Genomic DNA, 22,072 nt, shown 5'->3' on the forward strand with positions numbered 1-22,072 from the left:
TTTTCAGGCTAAAAGGGAAACTAATGCTAAATTACAATGTAGAGGGCATGACAGAGGACTCTGAATCAGCTTTCCTGTTTTTTTCTACACCTGTTATGAACAGGAAAAGAATTGTCCTCAAATGTCTAATAAAATAGGTCAGATCATCTGTTCTACACAGAACAGGATTGCTGAAGTATTTTTTTTATATTCAGCATTCAGTTTTAATCAGAACATACCCCATTTTTATTTGGAAACTTCTGAACAAAATACTCACCACTCCCATTCCGTGATAGCATTTTTGGAGCTGAATATCATGTACAGCCCTGTCTAACACAGCAACAGGAACATACCTTCACCAGGACTTCTTCATTGAGTTGCTGCCTTAAAATGACTGATAGCCAAAGCCTTTGTAAACTGATTGTACTCTTTAAATGCACCTGGGTAAGAATTTTAACTGTACAAACTCAGAAATATTAAGAAACAAATCTGAAGATTAAAGTAATAAAAATAGCTATGTGAACTCTGATTTTCAGAATTGTAATAGTTTTACTTCAATTTAATGGTTTCCAAAAATCAATTAACAAAACTGAATTGAGTTGACTACAGTTCCAAATAAGTGAATTAAAGCAGTTTACTACTATTTTTAAACCACTATAATGATTTTCTGTCCCCCCGGTGTCTTCATTTAGATACACAGTTCACAGTTCAATTTTCTTGGAGGCACTGATAATTACAAGCATTGTCTCTACATACAGTTTGCCTTCTACAAACACATTATTAAATTACTTAGATTATGTATGCATGGGTTTATTTAACCATGCGCATTTAAAAGTACCTGTAATTGAAAATACATCTTGCATGTATTTTTTCCTGAAGTTCCATGAATTCTAAAGACTTCACCCTGAACTTCATCGTTACCTTATGGAGACCCATATTTCCTCGCTCTCTGAAAATGAATGGGTGAAAAAAATAAACTCCTATTCACTACAGACAGCTGAGGCTGGCCAGACACACATAATCTTCAAATGCATGGTTAGCAATGCCTACGTTTAACATACGTCAGGCTTCGCACATATACTGAAGCATCACACAGGAGAGCTGTGCAAGAAACTCATGCCCTCCAAATCACAGAGAGAAAAAACAGAGCTCTGAAAAAAGAGGCGCTGTAGAGGCATAGAAGAATTGTTGGCTGAAGTATAACCAGAACCCAAAGCCTGCAAGAGAACTCTGTTGTATGTCACAGTTGGGTAGGTAATTCTCTACAAAGTGTACTCACTTTTGATAGCACACTGGTATCTCCAATTTCAGAAAAACAACCTGCAGCAAAATGGTTTTCAATAAAGACAAGAATCACTTAGAAACATGACACAACCTGAAGAAGCAGTCTGGAAGTCTTACTTATTGTTATTACTTCTTTTGGTAACCGCTGTAAATATTGCGCAGAGGACTCCAAATGACACTGGCGTGTGCCATACGTGAGTACAGCAGTACTGCAAATAATCAAGTGAGTGCAACAGCATGCTTGAAATTCAATTTTCAACTCCTGCACTCAACTTTCAAAAGCACATTCAGTAAAATGAATGAAACCCCTCACATTTAGACCAAAGAAACTACCCAGAATATTTGTGATAAGGCTTCCAGGTTTTGATTTACTAAACCACTGGGCCATACCGTGCAGCGTGAAACACTGTCCTTTTTCTTCCCTTGTGATGCAAGGGCATCCCTGCTCAGTTCAGGGATGTTTTTGTCTGCTTTATCTTCCAATGGAAAGCTGATTTACACCATGGGACAGAATAAGTAAGAGAGAATTACTGTAAAGGAGACTGGGCTAAGTTTTCCTTAAAAATACCCCCCACACCCCAGGGAAAACTCCCTGCCTCTGGAAGAAAGTGCATAGTGAACACCAGGTTTAGCCAGCAAGGCAAAAAACATCTTCTCAAAGTGCACCCATTGAAGTAGTACTTCAATTTTATTTATAGCACAGTGACAAAATTAATTTTGATTCACATTAAACACCATAATTGTAACTGACTTCTGAAGTCTTATTCCTGCTTATAACTTAGAGCTAAACCCCTCCAGAAACGTTGGCAAACTTTTGTTTTCTTTCATTTTCATTTCCTCTAATTTTACTTTTCATCCCTAAATTGTGAGAGACCACACTCATTCATTCACCACAATTGTGTCTCTTACGGGCTACTATTTTCTTCTTCCCCCATTCTAGCACTGCCAGATTTCCTTATTAAACACATTACATGAATAAAGCTGTCAAAATGCTTGAACACGAGTAACACCAAGGTTAATAAAGCCTACCAAAAGGATCAACCTTCATCTTTTAAAATTGTATTCGGTAACAACAAATAAAGTACTCTAAACCTTATTTCTAAATGATTATTACATTTCCATGATGGATATAGGCAATATGTATTCACTAGCAACACCAGAAAATTACATGAAGGTGAGATGCATGGAATTAACCCAAGTAAAGTTCTCCCTTGCGGTGGATGGCTTAAAGCTTTTCTTACCAGAAAAGTTTGGTTAGAAGCAAAAATTTTTGATTAGTTAAGAATCCATTCTACATAAAAAAACATATAAGGAAGAAAAAAACATTGAAAATGCTAGCAAAGGTAAATAAGAATGGACTAATCCAAATGCAAACACAGAACACTTTTTTCTTTCTTCTGCTCACAAAAGTATTCAGTCCCCTAAGCAATTCACCTCATCTTTCTCTTGTCAACTTTGTCCACAAAATAGGACTGAAACCAACATAATTTATCCCAAAGGTATAATATGAGTTATGGTAAGATAAAATAACAGAATGCAAACATCTAGTAATTATTTAAAATAGCAATTGGTACATCAGGGTGATATATAAAATATCTGCTTTTATTCTCTTCACAAAAAAACAAAAAAAAAAACAAAAAAAAAAAAACTATGAATTACTTAGAAGACATTTGCTTAAGAGTGAAAAATATTTAACCGAGTCTTTATCTTTTCCCATGTTGTATCATTTTCAGCAACATAAAAGATGAAGTAAACACATTTCAAGCTTTTATCTTAGACTTTACATCCTGGGTAACTTTTCTCATTTACCACCTTTCACTGCAAATTAACATGTATATCAAGACAAGTTCATTATTATCTGGAGGCTTATTAAAACAACAACAACAAAACAAGAACTGCACTCAAAGTGCCCTGCATTATCTACTGGTTACTGAAATCAGCACTGCGTAAGTTTATAGTGATTAGTTTGCTTTAATTCCTTTCCAATAAAAAAGCTCCAAAAATAAAATTTGCATGTAGAAAAAATAAATGATTGTTGTCAGAAAGTACCATCACATTTGTTTCCCAAAGGTAAGAATGCTGTCTAGATAAAATAAATATGACTACATAAGTAAGACTAGGATATGATTGCATTTTAGTGCTTCTAAATACAGTACTCTGGGGAACTGCAGCTGAAAAATGACTCTTAGCATGTTGCAGTCCTAATTCAGAGTAAAATGACAGGCGTAACTTACGAATCTATTAAAAAAATCCATTATTAATAGACTTCAAATGTTTGTACGTTTGTTGTTGTACATGAGAATAATACATTACATTCTTCTGGAACAAATAAAACAAAGCTTAGCATATGATAGACCTGCTGACAAAGTCAGCAGAGAGACAGTTGCTTTGTATACAGCCCTAATACATAAGAGTAAAACAAGCAGTGTTCAAGTACACCACAAACAAGGTGGCCAAACAGACACAAAATCATTGAAAGCAGTTATTAATTTGATATTAATAACTGCATGTATTACAACGGATGCCTCATACAGCGATTTCATACGTGCTGTAGATTTCAATTATGAAGAGTTTGAGAAAAGAGGAGAGCTGAGGAGAGAAAAAAGGGTTACGTCTACCTTGCCTACATACAAGCCCTGCAGCGGCAACGCACCTTGAGCCCAGATGTTATCTCACTGAATTCAGTCACAGACACAACAAACATGCAAAAATCTAGGAGGGAAAAACTGATGTTGAGAGCCATTTCAAATCCATAAAAGCCTACCTACAAACCCTGACCACTGCCTGAGCTGATGAAGTGCACTGAATAACGTCCTGCACACCAACTTCGCATCTGGTGAACTGAGAGAACTCACTGTTTTCTCTGTACTGATATTAGATTCATTTAGATCTGCACTGAAGCTATCAATAAAACAATTTCAGTTTTATTCTTCATTTTATGCTGTATTAGGTATCAAGGACACACATTTTCTCAGGATTAGACGATGGCTGAAAGTACATGATTTTAACATGGCTGTAATGACTAAATTAGAAGTTTGGTAAATTTGTAACCCACAGCTCACATACAAATAAAAAGAAAATTAGAAGTGATGCAATCTGCATCTGCTTTTTTAAAGTATTTAAAGAAAAAAAAAAAAAAAAAAAAAAAAAAAACCTGGCTGTTTTGTGGCTGTTCAACTACTGTTTCATTTGTACCATTTTTGCTTTCCCAATCTGCAAATTACTTTTTTTGATGCAAATTGCTTTTAAAAGTTTTACTCTGGGAAAGAAAAAAATTTTCCATGTAATACAAGCATCATGATATGCTCATCTGCCCACTGAACGTGAGCTTCATCCAGGTATGAGAACAGAAACCCAGACCTCACATTGGTGCTCCCATCATGGACAATGTTAGTAGATCTACTTGTAAGTTCAGAGTGTTTTCACCTTTTGGCATTTCGGTGTGCAACTTGTTAGCCAAGTACACTTAGCTATGTCTGTCCTACAAAATAAACATGCAGTGACCAGGAAGGTGAAGTCATTATAGCTACTTCACAGTATTTTTATTTTATTTTTACATTTTGTTTGCTGACTCAAATATTCTACAATACGCACCGTCTGTTGACAAAAACTGGAAAAACACATGGTGTAAAACACTTGATTATGTTCATCACCAGCATATTCCCCTTAAACTCCTATTTAATGATCTAATTAGTTCACAGTTAATAAGGAAATACATTACTGACTACTACTCATTGGGCTGAACTGCCTTCCAAGATGCCAGCAGCAGCCCCATGCCACAGCACCCTGCCATTCACAGCCACAAAACCTCACTGCCTAGTGACCCTGGGCAGGGAGCTCCTTGTGCCTCTCTCCTTCATCAGATAAGGATTTTCCTGTCTGTAGGAGCCTCCATTCTTACAGGCAAAGCCTGCTAAGTTAAAAACTATGTTCTATTATGCAAATTATATATTTAACACAACAGTTATTTTGCAGTCTTGCGCATCAGGCATCCAAATAGACAGGGCTATACAGAGCTTTTGTTTCTCAAAAGCTGATGCAGTATTTACACTTGAAGCCTAAATACCTGTTAAGGACACTGAAAGAAAATCCACCAAAACCAAGTAAAAATCATGCATTGAGATCAAATTATTCACTGAGAAAAGGAAAAAGATAATAGTTACAGTTATGACAAGCATAACCACCAACCACAGCCCAGCAGGTCTCCCAAACAGTGGAAGAGAGATAACTGCCATTCCTTCAAAACTCCTCACACATGGCGCCATATGGAATAAGGAATTTCTCTCTAGCCACTTTAAGTCAGCTGTCCTGATTCTGTTCCCTCCCAGGTCCTTGGGCCCTTCACTGTGAGTGGCCTTGGCTCTGTACAAAACTGCTCAGCAGCAACTACAAATATCAGTGTGTTATCAACGTTGTTTTTCTCCTACAATCAAAACATAGCAGACACTGAAGAAAACAATTTTGTCCCAGCCGAAAGACACCACCCTGCTTATTTATTTATTTTGCAAATTAACACAGAAGCCAAATGACAATTTAATAGTGCTAGCAGCAAGATCATTTGGAAAAGCTCATTAGCTACACTTACATTGGATATTCACAAGCTGAAGAAACAAGGAAGAAAATCCACATACTCCCTTTTCACAGTATGGCCCTTCAATTTTGCTGACTTTGCTGAGAATGGCAGGGACGCGGCAGTGGGAGCTAGAAACAGTTCAGTCATATCACCTTCAGGTAAATAAAGACAACGACGTATGTCTCAGCTGTCCCCATAAGTTGATTTCACTAAGCATATAACAGAGGAAAAAGGGGTATGATCATCTTTTTTATTTCTCATCACCACCCTTAACCTGTTCTGGAGCGATGCATGGAAATCTCCGGAAAAAAGCCACCCTCCTGCCCTTCTCTGGACACTGCCAGGTAATGAATGCTTCCTCGAGGCATTTAAGGCCAGGTAGGAAGGAGCCAGAGGCAGCTTGATCTAGCGACTGGCAACTCTGCCTACAGCAGAGGAGTTGGAACTTGGTCTTGACAATCTCTTCCTATCTAAGGCATTCTATGATTCTCCAAAAATTTACCTTGCCTTTTTAACTCTGAAGATATTGCCACTTTGTTTAGCTTCACTACTTTATTTTATTTTATTATTATTATTTTTTTTTTACTGGGATTTTAAAAGCCTCTATTTGCAAGTATCATTTTGCACCAGTTACATGTCCTTAAGGAAGGACATCTAGCAGGAGAAAATAATGAAACTCATTGGATGAAGGGAAAAATGAAAGCACACAAAAGTAGTGAAATATTTTGCCAAGAATCAAAAGACTCTTACAAAGAATTCCTTGAGAGAAAAAAAAAAAGAATTAGACAATTTGACAGACACTCTACCACCTGCATATCCAAAAATATCTACAGATTTCAGCAGAAACATAAAACTTCACACATAACAGGCTCCTTGACAGTAAGACAAGCAGCCACTTTGTACAAGTGTACTCTCTCATCAGCATTTCAGATTAGGCTGTATGTTAATTTACAACTTCAAGTCATTAGAAATTTAATATAGTCCATACAAAGATGTTTTTAAGTGAAACATGAAGTTAAACGATAAGGATACACAGTTTGCTCTCCCGCACAACAGGGTCCGGTTACTTTAGCCACCCAAACTGCTAGCAGGCTTCCTCTGTTCATTTTGTTTGCTTAGTTTCATGGCTTCACAAAGCTCACGTACAGAATTAGACGTGAATACTCACTTCTTGGAACTGTGGACTACAAAAAAAATGTATTTTAATGGTAAGACTGCAGGAGGGTAAAGTTTGTGGAGATATTTTAGCTCAGCTTCTCTTTGTCTTAAAAGGCAGAGCAAGAAAGGCCTTTTAGATGTCACCTTTTTGTGGAGAATTTCTCTTACATGAGTAAACAATAAATACTTATTTTAAACATCTCAATACATGTAAATAAGAAACTAAACCAACTGGCTTTTTCAGGTATGCAGGTAACTTTAAGTCAGTAATACAGTTGTACTTCACATAGTTTTTAAACATAATAGGTACAATATTTTTATTAATTACATAAAAAGCATGAGATGCCTTCCAATGCAGTCATTCAAACTCCAGAGGCATAGATTTTAATTCCTAGTCTGAAAATAGCACTGCAAACATGCCCAACAGCTTAATTTATTCAGTTGTTTGGCAGAAACATATTATGCATTTTGGTAGCGGCAAGTTTTTCACGTGATATTATATTACCCGTATTTTCCCTTTTTCTGTCTTGCAGAATGTTAACTTTAGTTACATGAAGAGGATGTAAGGCAAATTTCTCTCAGCTTGAGCTATATTTAATGCCTGCACATTTTCTGTGGGAAAGCAATTACACGCGTCTGTCCCATGCCTGATGAAAATATTGTTACTACTCTAATTTCTCTATTATTTGGAAGATAATGCAGTTTACAAAGAAAAAGAGGCAGAAAAAGAGTATCAGCATCATCTTAAACTGAAGTTTAAACAATGAGAGTACAAAAAATAAATTTGCTGGTATAATTAAAGCATCTTTTAGAGCAGCAATCAAAACCACCGCGATAGGAAATAGACGCAGAGAAACAAATCCAAATTTAAATTAAACGCCTGTTCTCATAATCCACTGGTCCACAGCTGATCAAATCGGTACTTTAATAATACTGACAGAATTATTGAAACTAAACAAAATATTTGTGTATTTCACAATAATAAATCACTTCTTAATTAAGGATTTCCTTAATCTGCCAACCAATTTGATTTATTCTAAGTAGCTCCTACACGTAGATAGTATATCTTGATCTGCACATAATCATCATGATTCAGAATTCCACAATTTCTGTTTCATAAATATCACATAGGTATGGTTATTTTATCACACAGGACAGGTTATTTTATTGCACGAAGCAGTAACATTTTCCTCGAACTGAGTACTAAAGTACTCAGCAGTAAATGAGATGTCGCAGAGAAATTAGATGAATTCTATCCAATTCTGTTCTTCCTAACTGTAGAAATAATAAGTCAATACATAGTTTTATTAACATAAACCTGTTTGTGTTCAGAAAAAAATAGCACCTAGAGAACCTACTTTATGGAACAGATATACCTGGATCAAGGTATAGCACCACCATGCTGTCCAAAAAATAGGTGAAGACAACAAATTTAAGTCTAGATGAGAAACTCCGCCAGGCCGTAACAGCTTATAAGAGTTACGAAGTCAACATACAAACATAAAAAGCAAAGCTGATGTATTTTATAACCACAAAGCCTGCTTATTCTAAATATCCTCCCCATTACAGTCGTTCTGGTTTACACAAAGTGAGAGAACAGGTTCAGGGAAGCACAGTATTAAAAACCTGCCTCAGTTTATACTGCTGACCTCTCAGTGCTTCCAACACATTACGGAGCTTTTCCAGTTCCCCACCCCGGGAAATGCTTATGGAAGAGAAAGCAGTTTGACTTCCCCCTCGTCACACTGAGGCCTGGCACAATACAAGCACACACAAAACACGTCACATGCAAGTCCGATGTTTTCCTTACAGATATTTGTAAGCAACAAAAGAAACCATCCATGTAACACTGGGCCTCAAAGGCAAACATTTCCTGGAAGCGGACTTTCCTTCAGGATTGTAATATATTAAGCCAGTACCTTGTCAGTGATCTGGTCTCATTTGCGTCAAGGACACCAGAAATGCCACCGAACACTAACAAAAGGAGAAGATGTGTGAGCAACGGCCGAGGTTTTTGCTGTTTGCTCACCCCATCGCAGAGAGGCTGAGGGCAGCCCTCATGGCGGCTGCAGCTCCTCACAGGGAGCGGAGGGCAGCGCTGAGCTCTGCACTGTGTGACAGCAAGGGGGGCCAGGGAACGGCTGGGGCTGCCAGGGGAGGACAGGTGGGGGTGAGGGAAAGGCTCTGCCTGCTCAAGATGCATCTGGACAACACACTCAGACACACGGTCTGCATTCTGGGCGGTGCTGTGTGGAGACAGGAATTGGGCTCAAGGGTCCTCATGGGTCCCTTCCGACTCAGGATATTCTGTGATTCTATGAGAAGCTTTATTACAGTTTGCTAATAGTAAAAATAAGCACAAAGGTTTATTTTACTTAGGAAACGGTCGAGAAATGGGCAAACAGATGAGAAATTGTTACACAAAGTCAACAAGAGAGAATCACATAAATGAAGTACTGAAGACATCTAAAACACAATCTGTCGTGTACACACTGCTTTCAGAGAGCAAATAACAGCTCATTTTCGGTTCCTTGTCCTGGTCAAATCTTTCACTTTTAAACTATCCTAAAGACAAGCACATGCTTTTTAGTCCTCCACCAAAACTAAGTGATATATTTTCAACTCCCTCAAATCAAGTGTTCTTTCTTCAAATTAGAACACTGCTGGATCTGTAGGCAGTCTTACAAGCTACTTTAACCTTATTCTAAATTTTCATTACACAATTTCTAACTCTTCATTATCTTTGGATAAGACGTAGCATTACAACTGTGATTCATCATTTTTCATTTTATAAATAAACTGTAAACTGAGTGCTGGAAGCAGATATTAGTAATAACGTCTTGTTTGGTTTTTATAGTCACACAAAGATAGAATCTTAGAAGCAAATCTAATGAGTACACACATTTCATTGCCTATCTATACACAAAAATTTACTCATGTCGTGTAACAAATTTAGCACTGCCCAAACTGAATGTTGTAATGAAATTAAACGGAATGCCACCAATTGGTTGTTTTGTTTCTGTTTTGTTTTTTGTCTTGCAACTGAATAAAATATCTTGAAATAGAAATATTACATTGATAATACTTAAAATTTCAGTTCAGACTGCCATCTTTAAAACACGGAGTTCAACCAGAAGTAAATTGAAAAAGCCATAATACAATACTATGGCACATACAACAGGCATGCTCATATACTTGAGGGAAGTGAAACTCACGAAATTTGTTCTGTAAGACGGCCTTTTGTTAAGCTTCTGGCTTAATTACCAAAATCTAAAATACTGATAATTTTCTTTCCAATACTTACACTAATGTATGTTTTTAAGTGATTAATATACCTATGAAGACAAACTGAACTGTGTAAATATGTAGCTTAGCACATGTTTCATATAAGCAAATTTTAAGCTTGTTTTTATCCAGCAGTAACCACAGAATTTGCTAATTTCAAAGTAAAAACACATCCAATGATATTCTTTTTCATACGTAATAATGAAAATAACCTACTGATGATATTTACGTTTTTTTTAACATTACACATTCCACGGTGGAATTGTCAATTAACAAATGAACAAACACCAGCCATAGTTTTTGAAAACATTTGATTGTAGCACGTAAAACAGAGCTACCCAGCAGCGAAAATATAACAGCGATTGCGTGTGCGCATGTGTTACAGAACATAACCATAAGTAACACAACTTAAGCAAGGCAGTGCTGTCAGGAATATTGTCAAGTGTCACATTCCATTTATAAAATGCAGTTTTTGATCAAAGTTTAGAAAACAGCCTACGTATTAACTACCATGTTTTCCTTGACATTCCTTAAGCAAGTAATTCCTCTATTTTCTAAACTTCCTCAAATTCAGCTAAAATTAAATCTCTTATCTCTTTTTTCAATGCTTTAAGATCTTATTTTTGTATTTCCCTGCATGCGCTTTCTGTAACATTTTTGACAAAGTTATATCACATACACATAACTGAGACCAATTCCATATCCTGTATAAGAAACAGAATTCCTCAGAAAGGCTTTTCTCCAAATAGTTTTAAAAGATACCTTTTGATTTTGAATAGAAGAACATGTAGGGATTGCCAGCAGAGGTGGAGTAGGAACCACAAACATCTTTAACCCAAATATTCTAAGGAAATGTAAGCAAGTAATTACAAATAAAACTGCTTACATTCATGCAACTTGTTTGGCAACAGCAGAATACCATAAGGAAAGCTGCTACAATTCATAACAGCATCTTGTAATAAAACAGCTTTATGCATCCCTCTCAAACTGTTTAGTGCTCAAATCTCATCAGATGGCTGAGTAAGCATTACACTTTGGGACAGTAAATCTCTGTTTCCAATATGGTCTACATTCACAGACATGTACTTTTGCATTCACTGTATGATGCTTCCAGCTAAGCAGATACACAAAAATAGCAATATATGAAGATATCTACACGATTTTTTTGCCTCGTCAGTTATCTAGACCAAAAAAAAGCCACTAGGAACATTGAAACCAACAGCTCAATAGCAATTCACCTCTGTGAGAAATAGCTAATCTAATATTTGGATTTATGAACATGGAAGTAACAGGAAAGGGCTATGTTTATACACGCCACTGTCACTATGCACATCTTTATCCATAACCAAGGCATATATAGGATTGCTGATATATTCTGTTTGTTTTAGAGAAAAATTAAAAATTAGGACTTAGCAACGAGCAGCAAATCTGATTTCATGACCAAAGATGAGACTATGATACTTGACAAGCAGATGTTTAAAAATCTCTATCTATTCATATGAATAGATACACAGATATAGCTCACACAAAATAAGACTGACTCAACTGCAGCAATCTAATTGACTCTGTAAGGAAAGAACACTAGGTATTATGGATGTTCCTATAAAAGAGAAAAAGACTATGAGATCTAATGGCTAGCAACTGAAACATGCTTTCAAAATCAAATGAGAAGCTGGCACCTGATTTTAACATGGGGAAAGATTTCCCATAGAAACTGCTAAATGGAAACCCAATTTTCTGCCTATTGCTGTTTTCAAGACTCTTGAACGCGCTTCATTCAAGGATTACTGAGATCAATGCGGTAAGAATCTTATGAAAATTAATCAGTTACTAGATGAAACTGAGCAAAGACACTTTGGTCTTAAACTTTTTAAATCCAGAGAAAAATACCACAGTAAAGAGAGCACATAAAACAAACTGGACCCTGCACAACAATTATATTCGCTTCCCATTTTATTTTCTCCCGCGTTTGATTCCCATGAATGAATTGGTCTTCAGCATTGCCAGCATTTTGATGAAGTTCCAAAACGCGCACAATGCTCTAAAAAGAAGTTGTAAGTGCTTCCCTCCTTTCCCCCACCATGTTTTTCTCACGTGTATGGATTTGTATCCTATCACAATATTTCAAAGGCTTCACAATCTTCCTGAGTTGTCAACAAACAGGAGTAAGAAAATAAAAATATACATGGTAATCATCACAACAGACCAACTGGTGGTGCCCGAGATTAGAATTTAATCTTTGACAACAGTAACAGATTTTAACAAAATGCTGAGTAAAAAAATAACAATTACAAAATAAACACCTAAAATCTGTGTTTGAGCTGGAAACTGACTTGTGCATAGGAACATTGCTTAACCTATTTTCTACATGCTCCAGAAATATGAATTTGTAGAATCCTTTCCTTACTAAAAATATTGACCTAACAACATCTGATATCACTTAATCAGTGAGTACTTAATGAACACTTAATCAAGAATCCAAAATACACATATTTTGTCTGTTTCACTTTTTCAGTTTTCCAGTTTATTTAAATATTCCTTTCTTCATCTCTTGTGAGGAAGGATGAGGAAAACATAGGGTCTAACTTCTCAAGTTAGAAAAACAAGCTTTAGAGGTCTTTCCAAATTTCTGTGGCAAAAGCAAACAAACACACACAGCACTTGAACAAATTCTGGTCTGAATAACTTGAAAAGATAAATTTTCTGGTACATGCTTAGGATGTAGTGAGAAAGATGCCCTGCTCCCAACCAAATCAAGTCTAAAAGCTTTTTAAACCAGAGCATGTAGTGGAATGTGCAGTTCCTTGCATCAGTTAGCAAACACCCAAAAACAATCCGTCTCTATACCAGCTTTTACAGGAAAATATGCCCTAAAAAAATATATATATATGTTTAACTGCACAACCTTCTGAAGATAAGAACCATTGAAAGTGAAATATTTGCAGAATTAGTCATTTTTAGCAGGATAAATCAAGAAATAATATAATTAAGTAATTTCATTTAGAGTATCTTATTTTGTAAAGTATTTTCTTCTAAATCTCCTTGGAGTAAATTATTCCTTTCACAGCGGATTTAAATATGAGAAATAACATCCACATGGATGTGCCTAAACACTTGTAAGTTCAAAAATTATTACTTCCGCTATTCAAACGTCTTAGAATTTGATTATGCACTTAAAATGAGGAAGAAAAAGCATACAAAGAATTTCTTTTCTCCAGGCATTAGTCTTAGGGAGAGAAACCCTACCCTTGTAGTTTGAAGCACAATATCTTGCTACAAATTCAAATTCATTCACTGTAAAACATAGGAAGCTCTCCCTCATGTATTAAAATGCTTTTTAGAAGGTCTTTGAATGAAAATGCTTACTGAGGACGCTCTAGATTAGACCTACAGCTTTTAAAATTTTTCTTTTACTGACAGAAGGCACTAAGTTAACTGTTAGTCTCTTCCTTTATTTTTTTTAAGCACTGGTCATATTAATTACTCGAGCCCTCTGTCAACAACATAGTTTCACAATGAAATTTCTGAAGATTATATTTTATTATACTCCAACTTTATTACGCTCACCAAAAATGAGAATCCTTGTAATACTTTAATTGATTACCCTGGATGTTGAACTTATTAGTTGATTACAGTGTTTCCATAGTAACGAATTTTTAAATAACTTCACATGCTAAATTGCAACGGCCATCTCTGCAATGCCTTCCAGACTAGAACACATAAAATTGAATTGACTAGAACCCTAAAATTGAACATGTGCATACGTTCTCAGAGGACGACTCCTAACGCCCAAGATGCTGAACTAGAACCTGGCTCAAATAGTCAAATTCAGAAAGGATGATACCACTGCCAAACAGCGAGTGACGTGCCAATTGGTGGCTGTCTTGGCCACAGTGACCACAAAGTAGTCATATTTAAAATCTGAAGTGATAGAAGGAAGACTGCCATTAAAACCTTAACTTTGGATATGGGGAGAGCAGATACCAGTCTGCTCAGGAAACTAGTTATTAAGGTCCCTTGGGAAACTGCTTTTCAAGGCACTTGTGCCCATCAGTACCAGTCACTTTCTAACTAGCACCTCTTAAGAGCCCACTGGCAAATGTTCAAATTTTCAAGAAGGGCAAGAAAGACAACCCTGGCAATTACAAGCCTGTCAGTTTCACTTCAGCACCTAGTAAAAACAATGGAAAAAATTATGCTGGGAGGTATTGAAGAAGACCTGAAAGACAACACAGTCATCAGTCACAGACAACACAGGTTCATGAGGGGAAAGTCCTATTTAAGTAAATTAATCCCCTTTTATGACAAGATCACCCACCTAGTTGACCAAGGGAAGCCAGCTGTTTCTTTTTTTTTTTTTTTTGGGGGGGGGGGGCCAGTAAAGTTTTGATACTTCTCATAGTACCTCTCCAGCTTACACCCAGAAAACATTATGTGAAGGGTGAGCAATTTGGGCCTGACAGGTCAGGCGCAAATGAAGTTACAAAAAGCTGGCAGTCAGTCATTACCATGGCTCCCCAGGGCTTCATTTTAAGGCTGACTCTCTTGAATGTTTTCATATATGACTTGAGTGTAGGACCAGAAAGCGTTTTGAGTAAATTTGGTGATTATACTAAATTGGAGGAGCTGTTAACTCCACTGAGGGTGGAGAAAGCCTTGCAGAGAGATCTAGACAGATTAGAGAGCTGGGAAGAAGCAATTCTGACTGTATAGAGAGACTAGGAGCTGAAAGGATTAATAGGAGCCCTGCTGAAAGAAATCTGGGGGATGTTGGTTGACAGCAAGTAAAACATGAGTGAACATAGTGTCCAAGCAGCCAGGAAGAACAAGTGTATCCTGAGGCACATAAAGCATGTCATGGCTAGCTGGTCAAGGGAAGTTATTGCTATGCTGCATTGGTGCGGCCTCACCTTGAGTACTGCGGGCAGTTCTGGGCACCACAGTGCAAAAAAGACTTAGTATTAAAGAGTGCCCAACAGAGTGCTACAAATCTGGTCAAGGTTCTACAGGGGAAGTGTGAGGAACAGCTCAAGTCCCTTGGTTTGTTCAGTCTAGAAAAGAGACGGAGGAGAACACTCATTACAGCCTATGGCTTCTTTACGTAGGGAAGCAGAAGAGCAGGCACCGATGTCCTCTCTTAGGTAATGGGCAATAGGACTCAAGAGAACAGTATGAAACTGTTATAAGGCAGGATAGGGTTGGTTATCAGTCAGTGGTTCTTCACTGAGAGAGTTAGTGGCACAGGAATAGGTTTCCCAGGGTAGTGGTCACAACACCATGCTTTCCAAGTATTTTTCTGTAACAGTTAATTCTGAAATACACTGAATACATTGATAAAAATACTGGGGTGTTTTATGAGACCAATTTATAACCACTGTCAGTACATGGTAATATTTTTCTAATTCGTCTTCACATTCTCACAGTATCCAACAGAATATAAAATGCACTTCTTTTAAGTAGAAACAAATAAAATAGTAAAAAAAGGTATTGCCAGTTCTTCACTAAAATTATCTCAGCAAGCAAAAAGAGATGCAATGACATATAGAAAGCAAGATAGTTAACTGTGGCTAAAAAAAAAAAAAAATCATAATATTTTAGAATGTTGGGCATAGTTGAATATCAACGTACTATTCAGATTTACTTTTAGTAACTCCATACATATATTCCATTTGTTCTTAAATTTCGTAGCAGAGATTTACTGCTACACTAGATCTGACCTGAGAATGAGAAAGCAGTCAATTCAGTCTAAGTACCAGCTAATAAATTTTGCATCAGATGAAGCCTGGCATTTGGATCAAGTAGAAATACAAAACCTGTGAGCTATGAATGCCAAGTGAGGAACTGTGGAATAGTAATGTTTGCAGTCATCCATTTGAAATCCAGTTTAAACTCCAACAACTCTGTAGAGAGAATTCTTTTAAGCTGTCTGGTTACAAAGCATACATGAAGAAAGGTTGCCTTTCAAAGCAACACCTTTAAAGAATGGCTTTCTAAAAACTACATTTTTTGTCTTAAAGGAGATATAACTTCATTCATTGTGCTGTGTCAGCAGATGAAGTGAAAAAACTTATTTTCTTTTTGAAAAGTATATGATCGAGTATAATAATTGGTTCGCTTTGGTAGAAAAATACCTGGCATACGGAAAAATTCACACATTACCAGAAGATGGTAAAATATTTCAAATATTCAGAGGTGTAAGAACTATTGTCAAGCTTTTGACGTATCTTAGCAGAAAGTAGAAAAGTTCCTATTCATCTTAAAATACCACATTCAGAAAGGACTCCTCAATTTTTAAGAGAACTTGTAAGGTTAGAATGCTCTTTCATCCACTGAAGGACTGAATCTTTCAGATTGACTGACTAGTGAATATCCAGTGCAGATAGTGGATAACAAATATATGAGCGCTGCTCTGAAAGTAATGCCTCCTATTTTATTGTGGTGGCCCACAACATCAGAGGATGTTGGTGGAATGGCAGTAGAGTTGAACCTTCCCACCAATACAGTTACATTTTGTTGCTGCGCAACAGATGGCAAAGGGACGATCTGACAAAATGCCACAACTCAATACCAGCTTCTAGATCATGGAGTACACAGCCAATCTTAGCTGGACTGTCCTGCCACATCCACCATACAGTCCAGATTTGGCACCTTCTCACTTCCATCTGTTTGGGATTATAAAAGATGGACTGAGCATACAAAATTTTTCTAGCAGGTATGCCATCATAGCAGCTGTGAAACAGTGAGAAATCTCTGCTGATGCACATTTTGATTGCAGCACACAGGCTCTTGTTCACCATCAATTAAAATGCGTAGCTAATTGTGGTGATTGTGTTAAAAAAAATAGGGTAAACGCTCAGCTACAGAACACTATCAGAATGTGTTACTGTGCTCTTTGTTGCAGTTTCCATGCTGGAAAAAATAAATAAATAAATAAATAAAAATGAGGCATTACTTGTAGAGCAACGTGTTTTCTACTTTGGGAAAAAATCTTCAACAAACTAAGAGCTCAAGCATGCATTGGACTTGGAGTTTTAGCCAAGAATCTAGAAGTCTGTTCTATTTTTTATTACAGAAAAATAACTCCCTACAGACCATTTATTTTAAACAAGCTTATTTCCTGAAGAATTTAATCTCAAAGCACCTACTGAAATTTAGAATAAATTTACACGTATAAATTTCTAGATGTCTGCAGCTGAAATCTGCACAAAATGTAATGAAAGTATTTCCAACTTTATGAATCGTACTTTCATCCATATAAAATCAATGTATGAAAAAAACAACAGGCCCCAAATCTTAATGAAGATCTACTTTCCAGCTTATCTCAAATTTCATGTCAGTAAAGAACTTGACAAATAGGCAGAACTTGAGTTTTCAAATATGAAGAATCATCATACAAACTCGCTTTCTGAAAAATAAATCAGAAAAGTAAGGAGTTACTGCTTTTATTATTTGGTAAAAAAAAAAAAAAAGTAAAATACTTTGGCTCAATAAACTAAACTTTATTCATCTAGATATAACAACCAAGACTAGCAGAAAAAAGTCTTGGGAGCATTTCAATTTACACTCCCTTTCATAAAGAGGGCAGATAAGAACACATTAAGAGCAGGAGGAGGATGAGCAGTTGTCAAATCAGTAATCAAGAGAAAAAGAACACCCTCATGAAATGCCGAATAATGACCCGGAAACTAAAATAAGGCACTTGAGCTGAAGCATCAATCATCCAGATAGAGGAAAGTAATATTTAGATGACTCTTGTACACAGAGGATGAACAAAGCACAATGAAAATGGCTTCAGTAGCTCATAACACATCTAACTGCAGCTGGATGATATCTCTGGGTAAATACATCTTAGCAGAAAAGACCCTACAAGAACAGAGATTACCTCAGAAAAGAGAACAAGATGTTTGACAGAGAAAGCACAATGCAAACACTTTAAAATGTCTGTACACATATGCAAGCAAAACAAGGGATGAGAGTTCAATTAAGGATGCAAATTAATAGATACTTTGATTTAAAGGTTAAGGCAGACCCTGACTGCTGGCACAATGCTTTGAACAAGTTGTATGACATGATATGAAGTATAAAAAATGACCTTTCATTAGACAGGAGCTCATGGAGAGAGCTCCACAGAGAAGTGAGGTAACCTCCTATAATTTCTTGAGTCACACAAAACACAATAGTAACAATACTAAAAACGTGTGGTAGAGATCGTGCCATTAACACATAGATGCATGAAATAATAGAGTTTCAGAACTGAAGATGTACTAGACATTTTGCCTTCTGTTGAAAGGGGCGTAAACGAGCTATACTTTCATGCTTCAACACTGCCTTCATCTTCTTATGTCTAATTCTTAATTGAAATTAAGCAAAGCAACCATATTCAGTTGTTGACAGACACTTTAATCATGCTATTTGGTCACATGAACCAGATCTTCAATTGCTGTTCCTGTGAAAAAATGTTCACTAATAGTTTCAACACGCAGTCTTATGATTTACGAAGACAAATATCAGAATGAAAGTAATAGGTGTGTGCAAGTTTGTGCATAGTGAAAAAACAGAGATAGGAAAGGAGGCTACTTCAACTGAAAACATTTATATTGTTCATTCATTATTTGTTGGATGTAATACATTTAAAGTGAGGAGTGGTTTGTAAAATAGGAGGTAACAGCCTTGCTTGTTCACACAGATGGGTCATTCCAAATACTAGTTCTAGCATCTCAGTGCTGCGATAACATAGCTAACTATAAAAGTTACGGCATTCCTCCCACTTTTAAAGAGATGAAGAATAAATAGTCAGAGTAAGCAGTCACAAAATGAAGTCATGTGAAACAGCATTCCCATTTTCCAATTTAAATTGAAACAAATCCATTTTTTGTTTCATTAGAACTCCCCTACAGCACTAGCACGGCACAACAGAAAACAAACATCACCTGGCAAAGATTACTTAAGAATGAAACAGTTCTGACTTCAAACATACCTTGCCTTGGAAACTCATCCGACTCCCTGTGAACCAGGTCTGAAACTCGGTTTCCGTAGTGCATCCTCGTGTCATGATCATATGCTTTCAGAGTCTCACTTGAGCTGTAGGACTTCTGAGTTGGTACTCTGCAGTCTTCACTGTCCAGTGAAGAACTAGTGTAGCGACATTCCTTCCCACACCGTCCCCTTGTCAAAGAGCGGTGTCTTCGATCTTTTATATCCATTATTCTGCGTCAGGTCAAATGTTTTCAGAAAAGCCACTCTTATGGTAGGGATCAGTCACTATCACCTAAAAAAAAAAAAAACCAAAACAAAAAAAAAACAAAACAACAAAAAAAAAAACAGATAAAAGTGAATGCTAGCACTCGGACATGTTGTTTTACTCTACATTCCTTGACACATCACTGTAAAAAAAAATAGAATAAAATAAATGCTCATATCAAGCTGAGGATATTTTCAGCTTGAGAGAAAATATCCTCACCATATAAACTAGAAATTGAAATAACTTACCTAGATATGATGGTAGAAAAAAAAATAATAAGAAATTAAATTCAGTATCAGAATTGCATTTTATCTAAATGATCATCTCACTGAAGACCTTAAAATACAATGATAAATTAGAACTGCTTACTTTTCTGATTTCCAAATGAGCAGTGATAACAATACAGAACTGACAACATAGTATTTGCTCCTGTTATGCAATAAGAGAAAGATAAGCACACTCAGACCATTTAAATATTTCTTCCTGCAGAACTGCTTGCAATTACGCACGCAGGAAAGTTGCAAATTGAAGAGTATTCCCATTCAGTATTAACGCATAACAATTGCATACATTATCCTTCAACAATGCATTCGCAAGCAGAAACTGGTTTTACTGTCCTTGGTTAAAAAGAACTAAGGCCCTATTCTGAAAAACAGGTTGGATAGGGTATCTCCAGAGACCCTTCCCAACCTCAGCATTTTGGCATTTCTACGACTCTCCGAACACGCTGTGTGAAGTGGCCGCTCTCATGACCCACAGAATGTGATCATCTCCACTGTCCCTCAGGATGACCACTTACCCACCTCAGCAGTTGGAGTTCTTTAAAATTCTTCAAATATCTTCTTGATCAATGGACCAGAAAGAGAGATTCTTGTAGTCTACTTAATTAGGACATCCTTACTGGGGCACAGATGCTTTAATATATGCACAGTTAGCATGCATGGACTGCAAATGAAAGATGCTGAAGAAAGCAAGAGATACACTAACCGTGAGCACCCTACCCACCAGGGTACTAATTATTTTGAGTTGGTATTTGTATCAGTACCTTTCTCTTGTGGCATCCTAAGCTCAGGTCTGTACTAGTTCTTAGAAACCCTCAAGACAAAACCTTTTGCTGGAAATGGAATCTTTGCCCACAAAAATACCCACAAGAGCTAACAACAAGAACAAAAGAACAAAACACGTGCTCTTCTACATGTGGTTATGGAAGTGAAGAATTAGCTTTGGCACGTGCAGCCGGGACAGATGAAGACATTTCCTTCCCCATTGTCCCTTCGGCACAGGCACCAGCGCCTCTGCTTCAGCTGCCCTAGCGCTTCAGGGGCACGGCTCCCTCTGACACAAAGGTTACCAACTCCAGGAGAAAAAAAACAAAAAACAAAACAAAAAAAACCAAACAAACCTAAGGCAGTCGTGTCTTTCATCACTTCAGTCGCTCACGCAGTGTATTTAAGGAGGCCATAACACTGGCGTAAGTACTGGCTAAATCATTGCTTTTTGGCTGGAATAGATTATGTCCCTGTGAGAGGATAAATGTACTTGGCCAGAGGAGCTGGTGAACTTGAGAAAAGATTTCTTGGCTCCATTTAGACTCTGATATTTAAACTTGCAGGGGGGGTGTAGCACCTGTATTTTAAAGAAGTTCGGTAACAGGAGAAACAGCTGCTTCATGCCACCCACCAGAACTCTGCAGTCTGAGCAGTAACTGTAAACATGCTTGCTTTCCCCTTTTTTTTCCTCTTAATTTTAACTACCTTGCATATTACAGACAGGAAATAAAAACACCCAGGAAGTCAAAACAAAACGAAAAAAACATGCAGCACTTAGAGTTAGACAGCTAGATTTATTACACTAGATTAAGGCTATAACTTAAGAGAAACAAAAGACTCAGAACACTCCTCCCATTTCTCACCCCTTTGAGTGTCTAGTGGCTAAACATACTTGTATTCTTTAGCTGAATGCTCTGGTCCTGTATAGTTTATTAAACTGGAAATACCCTTGGTTACACAGTGGCTCAAACCCTGGCATGAAGTCTGAGGAGACACACGATTGTTCAGACTAACAATGCTTGGCTCTCCAATTCCAGTTCAAAGCTCTCTCATAAAATTCAGTTACGTTGCAGTTATAAAACACAGGGACAGATGACTACAGCATACAAGCAAGCAAAAACTGTCAAGTACTTTCTGGCTGACTTCACACTACTGTTCTGTGCTTTGCAAACATCTTTGTATGGGAAGAACTGTAATTATCAGTTCAAAAAAAAAAAACAAACAAAAAAAAACAACAAACCATTTTATGATTGCTAAACTTTAAACTGCCTGATCTGATTTATGTTGTTTATGAAAGAGCATTTATCTTGTCACTACCATAGTTAAAAGGATTTACTAGGACCATGACACTAAGGATTTCCATTATATTAGCTTATTAAAACACCTTCTCAAGTAGACAAAATTAACTGAAATTGTTTCCTCAGTGAATTTTCTCCATCAAGTTTTCAACAAACACCCTAGAAGTAGAAAAATAACAAGAAATAAGATATTGCTATTGTTGCT

General features: G+C 36.8%; 1 protein-coding gene across 3 annotated transcripts in view; it reads right to left on the reverse strand.

The window, feature by feature from the left end:
• The window catches only part of TENM2 (teneurin transmembrane protein 2), a 547,500-nt gene that overhangs the window by 452,620 nt on the left and 72,808 nt on the right, over positions 1-22,072 (reverse strand). For all 3 annotated transcript variants that reach the window (XM_042826120.1, XM_042826119.1, XM_042826118.1), the window contains exon 2: positions 19,257-19,547. In XM_042826120.1, the coding sequence (XP_042682054.1) occupies positions 19,257-19,482 (226 nt within the window). In that variant the 5' untranslated portion in view covers positions 19,483-19,547. The remainder of the gene's footprint in view (positions 1-19,256; positions 19,548-22,072) is intronic.

This window comes from Centrocercus urophasianus, unplaced genomic scaffold (assembly GCF_019232065.1).
Source record: "Centrocercus urophasianus isolate 14NV4802_14NV808 unplaced genomic scaffold, USGS_Curo_1.0 seq_26, whole genome shotgun sequence".
Lineage (NCBI taxonomy): Eukaryota > Metazoa > Chordata > Aves > Galliformes > Phasianidae > Centrocercus > Centrocercus urophasianus.